At 40.3% G+C, this 15,500-nt stretch overlaps 1 protein-coding gene across 1 annotated transcript in view; it reads left to right on the top strand.

The window, feature by feature from the left end:
- Positions 1 to 15,500, top strand: part of LOC126236346 (ATP-binding cassette sub-family C member 12-like) — a 535,156-nt gene that overhangs the window by 378,708 nt on the left and 140,948 nt on the right. The window contains exons 21-23 of the mRNA XM_049945576.1: positions 5,906 to 6,035; positions 11,845 to 11,998; positions 12,217 to 12,345. Coding sequence (XP_049801533.1) covers positions 5,906 to 6,035; positions 11,845 to 11,998; positions 12,217 to 12,345 — 413 coding nt within the window. The remainder of the gene's footprint in view (positions 1 to 5,905; positions 6,036 to 11,844; positions 11,999 to 12,216; positions 12,346 to 15,500) is intronic.

Genomic DNA, 15,500 nt, shown 5'->3' on the forward strand with positions numbered 1-15,500 from the left:
ATGGGTATTCAATTTGAAGAACCCTGAAACCTCATCACCAAAATGCAAAGCAATACTTGTGGTTAAAGGATATTCACAAAAACAAGGGGTAGATTACGAAGAAACTTTTTCACCTGTGGTCAAGTATGCATCATTGAGATATCTTTTAGCCTTGACAGTAAAATGAAATTTAATAATTCATCATATGGATGTTAAAACGGCATATTGAAATGGAAAATTGGAGGAGGAGATATATGTCATTCCACCAAGGGAAGCCATAAAAACCAGATCAGAAAGTAAAAAGATTTGGCGTTTGAGAAAAAGTATTTATGGACTTAAACAAAGTGGACGTTGCTGGAATCGATGTCTACATGAAACTCTAATAAATATGAATATGAAGCAATCCAAGGCAGATCCCAGCATTTACTATAAAGGGAGAAAAGAAGAAATAATAATAATGATGATATGGGTGGACGATTTCTTTATCCTGACTGAAAGTGAAGGCCAAATGAGAATTTTCAAGAAACAGCTGCAAACCAAGTTTTAAGGTGCATGATTTGGGAGAAGTCAAACGTTATTTAGGTATGCAGATTACTAAGGATGAAGAAAGACAAGAATTGAGCATAAGTCAATCATCATACATGGAAAAAATATTAAAGAAATTTGGCATGAGTGACTGCAAACCCATAAGTACTCCAATGGAAGTAGGAGTGAAGTTAAGTGTAAATGAGACTGATGTGGAATGTGACAAGAATGTTCCTTATTTAGAAGCAGTAGGGAGTCTGTTATATTTGTCTCAAACGTCACGACCCGACATTGCTTTTGCCACCAATGCAATGAGCAGATATTGCAGAGACCCAAAGGAAAAGCCCTGGAAAGCTGTAAAGAGGATATTCCGATACCTAAGAGGAACCTCAAAATATGAGTTAAAATACCATAGAGATGGTAACGCAAAACTAGAGGGATATAGCGATGCGGACTGGGGGAGTGAATTGGGAGACAGATACTCCACCACTGGCTGCTGTTTTAAATTAATGGGGAGCCTCACATCATGGTCCTGTCAAAAGCAAAAAACTTTTGCATTGAGCACCGTAGAGGCCGAGTATAAGGCACTATCTTACACCACACAGGAAGCATTATGGCTATGAACATTAATAAGTGAAATAGAACCCAATTTAATTGAGGAACCTACAACCATCTTCTGTGACAATAAGGGAGCCATAAACCTAGATAAAAATGATGTTACTAGTGCTAGGACAAAGCATATTGATATACGGCACCATTTCATTCGGGACCACATAGAGCAACAGAACATTGCCGTGGACTATCTGCACACAGAAGACATGTTAGCTGACCTTCTGACCAAACCCTTGGAAAGGGAGAAGTTTGAGAAGATTGTGAGACTATTTGGTTTATCTTGTGGAAGCAACACACAAAATATAAGTTCAAGGAGGGGTGTTGGAATTGTGTAAACAATATATTTCGTGTGTGTCGGCGCAAAGTGCACTGTGTAAAATAGACCTCTTTGGCATTGTCTAACACTCTTTGTGTGCGCTAATTATTCTGTTGTGTTTGCTGTAAATTTTTTTTGTTCTTGAATGTGCAAATATAGTTATTAGTAAAATGTCCTTTTTTTTTTCTCCTTAATACTTATTCAGCTGCGCAAATTCCAATACTCTAGAACCTCTACACCTTCTTCCCCATTCACTTCAACTGATCCTCATCAACCCAACAAGTCATCTTCCTTGATGTTGACCTCCACCTCGAGGATAGCTACATCAGTACCTCTGTTCGTACCAAACCTACCAACTGCAAGCAACACTTCCACTCTGACAGCTGCTACCCATTCCATACCAAGAAGCCCTTTTGTACAGCCTAGCCACCCATGGCTGTTGCATCTGTAGTGACAATCAGTCCCTCTCAAATTATACCAAGTGTCTCACTGTCTCACTGAGGCCTTCAGAGACAGTAATTACCCTCCCAACTTTATACAGAAACAGATCTCCTGTGTCTTATCCTCTCCAATCACCCACCACCTCCACAAGTCCCAATTTCTGGCCACAGAGGGGCATTCCACTCATGACTCAGTACCACCCAGGAACAGAGCAACTGAATCACATTCTCTGCCAGGGTCTCGACTACCCCTCATCATGCCCTCAAATGAGGATATTTTACCCACTATCCTTCCCACCCATTCCACAGAGGTATTATGCCACCCACTGAACCTACACAATTCTTTGTCCATCCCTACACAACCCCTGCTCCCATCCCCTTGCCTCATGGCTCATATCCCTGTAATAAACCTAGATGCAAGATCTGTCCCATACATCCTCCCACCACCACCTACTCCAGTATAATCACAAGGATCACCTACCACATCAAAGGCAGGGCTACCTGTGAAATGAGTCATGTGATCTACAAGCTAAGCTGCATTCTACATGGGCATGACAACCTACAAGCTGTCTGTCTGCATGAATGGCCACCAACAGACTGTGGCCAAGAAACAGCTGGATCACTTAGTTACTGTGCACTCTGCCCAACTCAACATTCTTCATTTCAGTGACTGCTTCACAGCCTGTGCCATCTGGATCCTTCCCAGCTTTTCTGAATTGTACAGGTTGAACTCTCCCTACAGTATATCCTATGTTCCTGTACCACTACTGGCCTCAACCTTTGTTGATTGTTGTCCTTTACCCACCTAACCCCTTCCCTGTTTCCATTCCAGCACTACACAGCCCTCTGTTCCATCAATGTACCCTCAGTCCAGAATGATATTTTCACTCTGCAGTGGAGTGTGCACTGATATGAAACTTCCTGGCACATTAAAACTGTGTGCCGGACTGAGGCTCAAACTCAGGACATTTGCCTTTCGCGGGCAGGTTCTCTACCGTCTGAGATACCCAAGCATGACTCACGACCCATCCCCCACAGCTTCAATTCTGCCAGTACCTCATCTCCTACCTTGCAAGCTTCACAGAAGCTCTCCTGCAAACCTTGCAGAACTAGCACTCCTGGAAGAAAGGATATTGCAGAGGTATGGCTTAGCCACAGCCTGGGGGATGTTTCCAGGATGAAATTTTCACTCTGCAGCAGAGTGTGTGCTGATATGAAACTTCCTGGTAGATTAAAACTGTTCTGCCAGGAAGTTTCATATCACTGCACACTCCACTGCAGAGTGAAAATCTCATTCTGGAAACATCCCTCAGGCTGTGGCTAAGCCATATCTCCGCAATATCCTTTTTTCCAGGAGTGCTAGTTCTGCAAGGTTTACAGGAGAGCTTCTGTGAAGTTAGGAACGTAGGAGATGAGGTAGTGGCAGAATTGAAGCTGTGGGGGACGGGTCGTGAGTCATGCTTGGGTAGCTCAGATGGTAGAGCACTTGCCCGTGAAAGGCAAAGGTCCTGAGTTCGAGTCTTGGTCCAGCACACAGTTTTAATCTACCCACAGTCTTTTTACTTCTCTTCTTTTCTGTGCCTCCCCTCCCCCCCCCCCCTCCATCATGCCGCCCCCTGTCTAACCATCCAACTGCACCTAGATGCCTTACCCTCTCCTCACCTCATCCCTGTGTGATCCCACAAGCAGAATTTTGCTGTACCCCACCCCTACCCTACTATCTCTACCCCTACCCACCCCAGCCTCCACTTTATCCCCACTATCGCATTTGGTTGCCTCATCATGCTCTGCTGCTCACAGTTTGGCCTTGCCAGCTAAAGACTGTAGTCATGTGTGTGTGAGTTGCTTTTGCATTGATGTGTGTGTCTATGTTGTCTGTTGTGATCAAGGCCTGTTTGCCGAAAGCTTTTTTTGACAGGCTTTTTGTTGTGCCTGTCTGTGACTCAACAACTCTGCTATATGGTGACATATAATAATATATAATATTGTCATTATTCGATCCTGCATTTTCCATTGTTTAATATCTCAAGTTAGCTAGTGGAAACGTCCATTAATAAAGTAAGCAGGATACTGAGCCAAATGTTAATTCACCTTTGTGTTAATGTATATTGTGTGAGAGAATGAAAGCAGCCATTCTAAAAACCTCTTACCAAAAAGAGAAATACCCTCAACTGTGGATAATTCTTTTGGTATTCTCAAAAGTAGTTGAGAATTTATAGTGTTCCAGCATTGTCAAATATATTTGACAAATCAGTATATTAAATAAAGGGCAATTTGGTTAATTAAATAATTTTTAAGTAAAAACTTTCAATGCCTAGTCTATAATTTTCTATCACAATTAAAGTTCAATAACTAGTTTCAGTTGCTATCTACAACCATCTTCAGATCTTTAACACATGTAAAAAGCATAACCTAAGAAATACAAAAACACTGTGCAACACCTGAGTGAAAATAATGGAGAGCCAATGCTAGAAGTAAAAGTGAACATGTGACAAAGCCATTTAACAGTGTAGAATAAACTATGTTGATGTTTATCAGGTAACACACTGTTCAAAATATGAAAGGCAATGAATAAGCATTGGAAAACATCATCAGCTGCAGTCATGCAGCAACATTCATTCATAAGAACCAAAACAATAACAGTACGTAGTTAAAAACATTGTATAAGGCAGGGTGAGATATTTTCCTCTCATTTTACAACTGTTGATCGTGTAGTTTTATTACAAAATTACTACAAATGTATGGCTTTTATGTTTACAGCTGGCAGTTTTTGGAACCATTGTGTATACTGTTCTTACAATAAACATGTTATACCATTGTAAGTAATGAGCTCTTGATCCAACTTCTACTTATGCAACTGGACAATTCTCTGTATGACTGTCAACATGCAAAATTACCGTATCTTATTCATATTTTTAGTGCTATGATGTACTTTGATGTTTTTATCATTGGACACTCCTTACAATCTGTCTTGTAATCTGTTATTTACTGTTTGTTAGTGCTACTCTATCCTTTTATGTTCTTATCTATTGATCTTATCTATTGACTCTCACATATGATCTATCTTCTACATAGGGCACATTGCCAGTAAGGCAGCTTCCCTGTCTTGTAGTTTTTAACTTCATTTCCCTCTTACTTCTATGGTTTCAAAACTAATTGAACTTAGGCACAAGCTTCGTGGATTTATACATGGATTAATGCCTATTACATAGGATCTGCTTCCTATAAATGGCATGTTGCTAGTTCAAGACATAATACAGATACCTGCCTTGTAATTTTAACTTCATGCCATTATTACCTTTATATCTTAAAATCCAGTTAGCTTTCTGGTCTGTAGTTATTTTGTCAGTTCTGCAACGTGGCTTGATCAAATTGACATTTTTAACTATGTACTGTTATTATTTTGGTACTTATGAATACATGCTGTTGCATGGCTACAGTTAATGATGCTTTGCAATGCTTATTCACGCCCTTTCATACTCTGATTGGTATGTTACCTCATAGGCGTTAACAAAGTTTATTCTACACCGTTAAATGAGCTTTGTCAAATGTTCACTTTTACATCTAGAATTGGCTCCTCATTATTTTTGCTTAAGTGTTGTACAGTTTTTTTTTGTGTTTTACTTAATTGTACCAATATTAAGAGAAGAAAGTTGCTAGTTACCATATAGTGGAGATTCTGATTCACAGATAGGCACAACAGAAAAATTTTCACACTTCAAGCTTTCGGGCAATGGCCTTTGTCAACAATAGACACACATACACGCACCTATCTGCGACTCAGAATCTCCACTATATGGTGAATAGCAAGTTTACTTCTCATAATAACTAGTTATTGAACTTTAATTGTGATAGGAAAATTGTGGTCTGGGCATTAAACTTTTTACTTTTAAAAAATTGTTTAATATACCACATTAAGACTGCCTTCTCACCCCAGTCCTCACCAGGTTTCACTGAATTTTGGTTAAAATGAAGAAATGATTTGCTGTATGTTTGATAATCAATCCACAATGAATATGTTTGTATTTTGTAGGTGACAGGGGCTGTATCAACTGAAACAAGTCTTTCCTGGATGAAAAAGATCTGTGACACATACATAACATGTATACAAAAGGAAACTACAACATCCATTCTGAACTGGTTTTCATTGCACTTGCACAACAGTAAGTGTGTTAAAATATGACACAAAATTTGAAATTATTTTTGTGTTATGGAACACAATGGATACTCGTGGGTAGATATTTACAGCATGCTTTATGGAAAGCTCTATGAAAGCTGTATTCTGATACTGGCAGCACCTGTAGTAAACACTTTATGATAATATTCATAAATTAAACTGAAAAAATTATATAATTTATTCATGTTGATATTGGTATGCATCTTTCTGTTAAACTGGAAAAAATAATATAACTCATTCATGTTGATATCAGTATGCATCTTTCTACATAATGCTTAAGTAAACTATTGAAAAAAACGATGTATGCCAACTGAGAAAGGACTAAGTAAACATTATTTGAAATGAATTTCTAAAAATATTTAAAAATGGAAGTCACTTAACAAAAATTCAATAAACAAGTATATTGAGAAACTTCCTGGCAGATTACAATTGTGTGCTGGACCAAGACTAAAACATAGGACCTTTGCGTTTCGCAGGCAAGTGATCTACTGACTGAGCTTTCATATCAGTGCACACTCCACTGCAGAGTGAAAAATTCATTATGAAAACATTCCCCAGGCTGTGGCTAAGCCATTCCCCACAGTATACTTTCTTCCAGGAGTTTCAGTCCTATAAGTATTGCAGGAGGACTTTTGCGAAACTTGGAAGGTTCGATATTAGCTACTGGTGGAAATAATGTTGTGAGGCTGGGTCATGAGTCATGCTTAGGTAACTCATTTGGTAGAGCACTTACTCATAAAGAGCAAAGGTCCCAAGTTTGAGTCACAGTCTGGTACACCATCTTAATCCTCCCAGAAGTCTCATCTCTGTGCACACTTCACTGCATAGTGAAAAATTCATTCTGGAAACTTTTACCAGGTTGGAGGTAAGCCACTTTTCCACAGTATCCTTTCTTCCAGGTGTGCTAGTCCTGCAAGTTCTGCAGGGGAACTTCTATGAAGTGTGGAAGTTAAGAGATGAGCTATTGGTGGAAGTAAAATTGTGAGGATGAGTCACGAGTCATACTTAGGTAGCTTAGTCAATAGCACACTTTCCTGTGGAAAGCAAAGGTCCCAAGTTCGAGTTTCAGTCCAGCACACTATTTGAATTTGCCAGGAAGTTTCTTATCAGTGCACACTCCACTGCAGATCAAAAAATTAATTCTGGAAACATCCCGCATGTTGTGGTCAAGCCATATTTCTGCAATACCCTTTCTTCCAAGAATGCTAGTCCGGCAAGTTTAACAAGAGAACTGTGAAGCATGGAAGGTAAGAGATGAGATACTAGCAGATGTAAAGCTATGAGGATGGGTCATGAGTCGTGCTTTGGTAGCTCTGTTGGTGAAGCACTTGCCCACGAAAGGCAAAGATGCAGAGTTTGAGTCGTGGTCTGGCACACTGTTTTAGCCTGTCAGGAAGTTTCATATCAGCACACACTCTGCTAAAAAGTGAAAAATTCATTCTAGAAACACCCCCAGGATGTAGGTGATCAATTTTTCTACAGTATCCTTTCTTCTAGGAGTATTGGTACTGCAAGTTTTGCAGGAGAACTTCTGTGAAGTGTGAAAGGTAAGAGATGATGTACTGGTAGAAGTAAAGCTGAAAGCTGAGAGGACAGGTCGTAGGTTGTGCTGGGATAGCTCAGTCAGTAGAGCACCCACCTGTGAAAAATAGAGGTCCAGAGTTTGAGTCTCAGTCCTGCACACAGTTTGAATCTGCCAGGAAGTTTCATGTCAGCATATGTTCTGCTGCAGAGCAAAAACAATCATTCTGAAAGTCTATTGTGGTATAAAATAAATAGGAAATGCAGGGAAGCTAAGGTGAAATGGTACAAGGAAAAATGTGAAGAAATCGAAAATGAAATGGTTGTCAGAAGGACATATTCAGCACACAGAAAAATGATAACAACCTTCAGTTAAATTAAAGGCAGTAGTGTTAACATTAAGAGTGCAGGAGGAATTTTGCTGTTAAGTATAGAAGAGAGAACAGATATATGGAAAGAATGCACTGAAGGCCTCTATTAGGGAAGAAGTGTGTGCAGGCATGATAAAAAGGAAAAAAAATGAAAGTCAATTTGGAAGATATTGGGGATATAGTATTGCAATCAAAGTTTGACAAAGCTTAAAAAGACTTGCAACAAAATACAGAAGAAGATATTGATAACGTGTGTTTGGAATTTGTAAAATAATTGGGGAAAATAACAACCAAATCACTATTCAAGTTGGTGAGTAGTTTCTGTGACTGCAAACATGCCATCAATCTCAGAAAAATATCGTTTACACAGTTCCAAAGACAGCAAGGCCAGATAAGTGTGAGAATTACCCAACAATCAACTTAACAGTTCATGCATCCAAGTGCTATCATGAATTATATACAGAAGAATTCAAAGGAAAATTGAGGGTCTCTTAGGCAATGATCAGTTTGACTTTAGGGAAGAAAAGGCTCCAAAAAAAAAGTTGTGATGTCATTTAATAATGGAAGCAAGTCTTAAGAAAAATCAGGACATCTTCATAACATTTTTAGACCTATAAAAAGTGCTCAGTAATCTAAAATGGTGCAAGAAGTTAAAAATTATCAGGAAGTTAGGTGTAAGCTATGGCAAAAGACAGATAATATACAAAATGTGTAAGAACCAGGAAGGAGTAATAAGAATGGAAGAACAAGATGAAATGCTCAAATTAAAAAAGGGTGTAAGATAGGTACTGTATGCCTCATTTCCCCTTTACTGTTCAGCCAGTACACTGAAGAGGTAATGATGGAAGTAAAAGATAGGTTCAGGAGTGGGATCAAAATTCAGAGTGAAATAATATCAATAACAGTGAGTACAGGATATGAACTGAAAGTAAACCAGACAAAGAAAAAAACAATGAGGAGTATCAGAAATGATATTAGTGATAAAATTAACATAAAAGTTGAGGACCACAAACTAGATAAAGTGAAGGAATATTGCCATCTTGGGAGCAAAATAGCATATAGCATATGGAGCAGTGAGGATGTAAAAAGTAAACTTGTATAGACAAAGAGGACATTGCTACCCAAAAAAGTATTGTAGCTTTGAACATTGGTCTTAATTTGATGAAGAAATTTTTAGAATGTACATTTTGACCACAGCATTGTATAAAATTGAAACATGAACTCTGGGGGAACTGGAGAAGAGAGAATTGAAGCATTTTAAACATTGCGCTGAAAATTATATGCACTGCTAAAATGTGAAATGATGAAGTTTTTCACAGAATCATTGGGAAACATTAACAAGAAGACAATACAGGATGATAAGACATGTTAAGTCATCAGGGAATTACTTTCGTGATACTAGATGGGTGCATCAAACCAGATGGCTGAAGATCCTCCCCTTCTCTCCCCAACCCCTGTCCCCAAGAAAATGAGGTTTACTTCTTATACAGTCAAAAATAATGAAGACTGGTTTATTTTTAAGAAACAACTGTAGGACAGAAGTGACATTAATTCTAACTCCTTAGATTGTAAGTAGATGTAGCTAGATGGAATGGGCTATAGTCAAGACGACATAACTAGAGCTCTGACAGCATAGCACTGTTTTTACAGCAACATATTCTATTTAGCACTCATAATGATAATGGTATCAATTAGATAAACACAGATCAGGTCTACTAATACACTCCTGGAAATGGAAAAAAGAACACATTGACACCGGTGTGTCAGACCCACCATACTTGCTCCGGACACTGCGAGAGGGCTGTACAAGCAATGATCACATGCACGGCACAGCGGACACACCAGGAACCGCGGTGTTGGCCGTCGAATGGCGCTAGCTGCGCAGCATTTGTGCACCGCCGCCTTCAGTGTCAGCCAGTTTGCCATGGCATACGGAGCTCCATCGCAGTCTTTAACACTGGTAGCAAGCCGCGACAGCGTGGACATGAACCGTATGTGCAGTTGACGGACTTTGAGCGAGGGCGTATAGTGGGCATGCGGGAGGCCGGGTGGACGTACTGCCGAATTGCTCAACACGTGGGGCGTGAGGTCTCCACAGTACATCGATGTTGTCGCCAGTGGTCGGCGGAAGGTGCACGTGCCCGTCGACCTGGGACCGGACCGCAGCGACGCACGGATGCACGCCAAGACCGTAGGATCCTACGCAGTGCCATAGGGGACCGCACCGCCACTTCCCAGCAAATTAGGGACACTGTTGCTCCTGGGGTATCGGCGAGGACCATTCGCAACCGTCTCCATGAAGCTGGGCTATGGTCCCGCACACCGTTAGGCCGTCTTCCGCTCATGCCCCAACATCGTGCAGCCCGCCTCCAGTGGTGTCGTGACAGGCGTGAATGGAGGGACGAATGGAGACGTGTCGTCTTCAGCGATGAGAGTCGCTTCTGCCTTGGTGCCAATGATGGTCGTATGCGTGTTTGGCGCCGTGCAGGTGAGCGCCACAATCAGGACTGCATACGACCGAGGCACACAGGGCCAACACCCGGCATCATGGTGTGGGGAGCGATCTCCTACACTGGCCGTACACCACTGGTGATCGTCGAGGGGACACTGAATAGTGCACGGTACATCCAAACCGTCATCGAACCCATCGTTCTACCATTCCTAGACCGGCAAGGGAACTTGCTGTTCCAACAGGACAATGCACGTCCGCATGTATCCCGTGCCACCCAACGTGCTCTAGAAGGTGTAAGTCAACTACCCTGGCTAGCAAGATCTCCGGATCTGTCCCCCATTGAGCATGTTTGGGACTGGATGAAGCGTCGTCTCACGCGGTCTGCACGTCCAGCACGAACGCTGGTCCAACTGAGGCGCCAGGTGGAAATGGCATGGCAAGCCGTTCCACAGGCCACAGGACTACATCCAGCATCTCTACGATCGTCTCCATGGGAGAATAGCAGCCTGCATTGCTGCGAAAGGTGGATATACACTGTACTAGTGCCTACATTGTGCATGCTCTGTTGCCTGTGTCTATGTGCCTGTGGTTCTGTCAGTGTGATCATGTGATGTATCTGACCCCAGGAATGTGTCAATAAAGTTTCCCCTTCCTGGGACAATGGATTCATGGTGTTCTTATTTCAATTTCCAGGAGTGTACTTTATATGTTCATTATTAATTTAACTTCTAAAGCATGTGCATCATACTTAATATTTGTACACTACGTATGTTGGTTATATTAGTACATCTACTGCCCATTGCAATACAAATTCTAGTTTTCTCACTATCCCATTTTAACCCACCCAGTTGGCAGTGAGGTCTAGCGCACGGCTTTCTGGGCGGGTAGGTGCACCAGTCCCCAGCACGAATCCGCCTGGGGATTAGTGTCGAGGTCCGGTGAGCTGGCCAGTCTGTGTATGGTTTTTAGGTGGTTTTCCATCTGCCTCAGTGAATGCAGGCTGGTTCCCCTTATTCCGCCCCAGCTACACTATGTCTTCGATTGATGCACAAACAAGTTCTCCATGTACGCGTGCACCACCATTACTCTACCACGCAAACATAGGGGTTACACCCGTCTGGTGTGAGACATTCCCTGGGGGGCCCACTGCGGGCCGAACCACACAATAACCCTGGGTTCAGTGTGGGGCGGCAGAGGGACTGCGGTAGTCGTCATGGGGTTGCGGACCACTGCAACTGTGGCAGGGATGGAGCCTCTCCATCGTTTCTCGGTCCCCAGTTAACATAGCATAACATAACATCCCATTTTAAATTAAACTTTTTATTAATGCCAAAGTTACTCAGTCATAGGTCCTTGTAGGGATTCTGAGGCAGCAAAAAGTATCAGACACCATACATATCCAGTAGCTTACATTTGAAATTGTAAAATAATACTGTTTTATTTTATTGCAGTTGACACATGGGTGCCAGAGTCTCTCATCAGTATTACTGGAAACATTGTGTTGCTTCTGGGTATTCTTACATTATTGGCATATGTATTTACATGGATTCTGCTACCCTTTTTCGTAGCTTGTGTCTTTGGATTTTTTGGTTATAGGATCTATCTGTGAGTATACAATTATGAAGAATTTTTTTGCTTTACAAGTGTATTTTAAAGATGAATTATGTAAAATAAACACAGAAGCAAACTGATGTAATATTCTATTTAGGTGGATCTTAGTCTAGTGTCTGCTAAGTGTGAATCCTGTTTTGCAACATGAGTAATTTTCAACAAATGAATGAGACTAAAAATTGTAATGAATATTTTTTACATTTTCTTTCAAGGATGGCCCTTCCAAATTTCCACAAACTGGAAACAGAATCTTCATCAAATTTAAATGCATTTATGACTTCCACGATTGAAGGAAGAACATCAGTTCAGTCATATTCAAAAGAAAATGACTTTATCTACAGGTAGAGTACTTAATCATAACTACATTAGCTCTGGTTTTTTAATGAAATATGCCTTGTTAACCATTTTCACGAGTTAGTTTTGCATGATTTTTATGCCTACACTCTGAGAGAGCATTTCATCTTGTTAAATGTTATTCTAAAAAGAATGTCTAATATTGTTTGTGGCATGTCAATGTTTATCAGGCAATGCATCCATGGACTATTGTGCTATAGAATGCCAATTACTGGAAGTAAAACATTATTCGCAGCTTGTACAGAAACCAGGCTGCAATTATAACAGTTGAAGGACACAAAAGGCAAGCAGGGGTTAAGATGGGAATGAGACAGGGCATTACTTTTATACATTACAGTAATACTTGTCCCATAGATCATGGATATGACATTTCATAATGATATGGAACATTTCAGTTTAACATAAGGCTTCTTTACACAATATAATTAAATTCTTACTTTTTTTCTTTTTTTGCAATTACTACTTCATATCTATCCTATTGAGTATAAGGAGTTCCCATTCAGAAATTCTTTTAATTTGTTTTTAAATTCTGGTTGGCTATCTGTCAGACTTTTAATGCAGTCTGGTGTATGACCAAGCAGTGAAGGAAACCAAGGGCAAATTTGGAAAGGGAATTAAATGTCGGGAGAAAAATAAAAACTTTGAAGTGTCCTGGTGACAATACAATTCTGTCAGAGATGGTGAAGGACTATGTAGAGCAGCTGAACAAAATGAATAGTGACTTGATGAGAGGTAATAAGATGAACACCAATAAAGTAAAAAAGAGCAATAGGATGTAGTCAACTGAAATCAGGTGATTCTGAAGGAATTAGATTTGTAAATGAGATGCTAAAATCTGTGGAGGAGTTCGGCTACTTGGGCAACAAAATAACTGATAAAAGTCAAAGTAGAAAAGATATAACTTGCAGACTGGCAAAATCAAGAAAAGAACTTCTGAAAAGAGAAATTTTGTTAATATATAACATTAATTTAAAAATTAGGAAGTATTTTCTCAAGATATTAATCTGGAGCATAGCCTTGTACAGAAGTGAAACGTGGATGATAAGCAGTTCAGACTAGAAGAGAATAGGAGGTATTCAAATGTGGTGCAGTAGGAGAATGCTGAAAATTACATGGGTACATAGTAGATACTGAATCACATCAGGGAGAAAAAAAATTATGGTGGCAGTGGACTAATGGAAGGAATCAGTTGACAAAACACATCCTGAGATGTGAAGGAATCATCCGTTTGTTGGTTTGTTTGGGGGAAGAGACCAAACTGCAAGGTCATTGGTCTCATCAGATTACGGAAGGATGGGGAAGAAAGTCAGCTGTGCCCTTTCAAAGGAACCATCATGGCATTTGCCTGGAGCAGTTTAGGGAAATCACAGAAAACCTAAATCAGGATGGCCGGACGCGGGATTGAACCATCGTCCTCCTGAATGTGAGTCCAGTGTGCTAACCACTGCACCACCTTGCTCGGTCCATTTGTTGATAGAGGGAAGTGTGGAGAGTATAAATTGTAGAGGGAGGGTTACAGCAAGCAGGTTTAAATGGATGTTGATTGCAGTAATTATTCAGAGATGAAGAAGTTTGCACATGATACAGCAACACAGAGAGCTATGTAGTGGAATGAACTGTAGACATGCTTGGAGCCGGGGATGGACAACCAGGAAAGGAGCATTGACCACTGCCAGTTGTCAGCCTGCCTTGTCAGCACCCCTCAGCAGCAACAAGTCACTTTTGACACTATTCATTGTGTCAACACCCTGGGACCAGCCCTCAGGAGGCCACACTGGTTTGAAAGACTTCTGGATGCTGATAACCACTTCCATTTTCCAGGAAATTGTGGGAAGATCCCTGTGTGTTTTTTGACACTTTGGATGTGGCTGCAACATTGGAAAATTGTAATAATAAGCAGTTACTGAGTGTAGCTAAATTAAAGTTAACAGGAGGCACTAGCGCACGTGTGATGCATCATGAGAAATTAAGAGAAGCACAGTCATTTGATATCTTCAGGGGAAGTTTAGAAGAGATACACATGGTGTTACACAATCTGAGAGTCTCAAAGCTATACATGCTGGCACCTGTAAATGTATGTATATGCAAGATGATTCTACAAAATTTCTAGAGTGATGGAGAATGATAAAAGTACCAATTTGAGGTAAGGATCCCTGTACCAAAAATGAATGAGTTGAAAGTTACAAGCAAAAACTCTTCTGATACTGTACCCCTGACAGTGAATTACATGTACTTATACTGTCGTTGCTAAGATTGTAGCGTAGGTGACTTTCAGAGGTGATAGTATGGACCAAAACAAAAAAAAAGTCATCCAGTAAACATGGGCTCGAAAATGCATACCTTAAGAGCTATTAGCACTTGTTCAGTGGAGAAGATGTTTTTCACAGTAGTGAAAATGAACAAGTGCTCATAGCTCCTCAGGTATGCATTTTAGACACCATGTTTACCTGACATTTTTTTTTCTTGTTTTAGTCCATACTATTACATCTGAAAGTTGCCTACCCAACAATCTTAGCAACAACAGTAGCAATATATGCATTCCACTATTGAAGTATCAGAACTTTTTTCACATATAACTTTTGACTCATTCATTTTTGATACAGGGACCCTTACCTCAGATTCATACATTTATCCTTCTCCATCACTCTGGAAAGGTTGTAACATTATCACAGAATCATCCTGAATATACATACATTTACATGTGCCAGTGCTTATGACTTTTATTTTATGTAGTGTTATTCGATGATGTTTCTGGACATGGGCTCCTACATAAAACTTGATCTAGTAAGTTCCCTTTACAACCTCCAGAAGTGTGTAACATGAATTGTGAAACATCCTCTATATGAGGAAAAATACTTTGTGATACCACCACGAGTGGCATATTGGGATTCTCTGGAAACATGGAGAATTGGTAAAATGTCTTGTAGACAGCATTCACAAAATTAATGTCAATACATATGAGGTCAGTGATGAAGATAATGTGAAGAAGGCCATATTGCAGGTATCTGAGCCGAAAGTACTTGATGCATTTTTATTGGGTTTACAGCCAGAAATGTAGTGTAGTGTTTATACAGAATTTCCAAAGACTCTGAATGAAGCAATAGAAACAGTGGTAGCACTAGCCAAAATTGTTGTGGTCACC

The sequence above is a fragment of the Schistocerca nitens genome, chromosome 2, assembly GCF_023898315.1.
Source record: "Schistocerca nitens isolate TAMUIC-IGC-003100 chromosome 2, iqSchNite1.1, whole genome shotgun sequence".
In the NCBI taxonomy this organism is placed as follows: Eukaryota; Metazoa; Arthropoda; class Insecta; order Orthoptera; family Acrididae; genus Schistocerca; species Schistocerca nitens.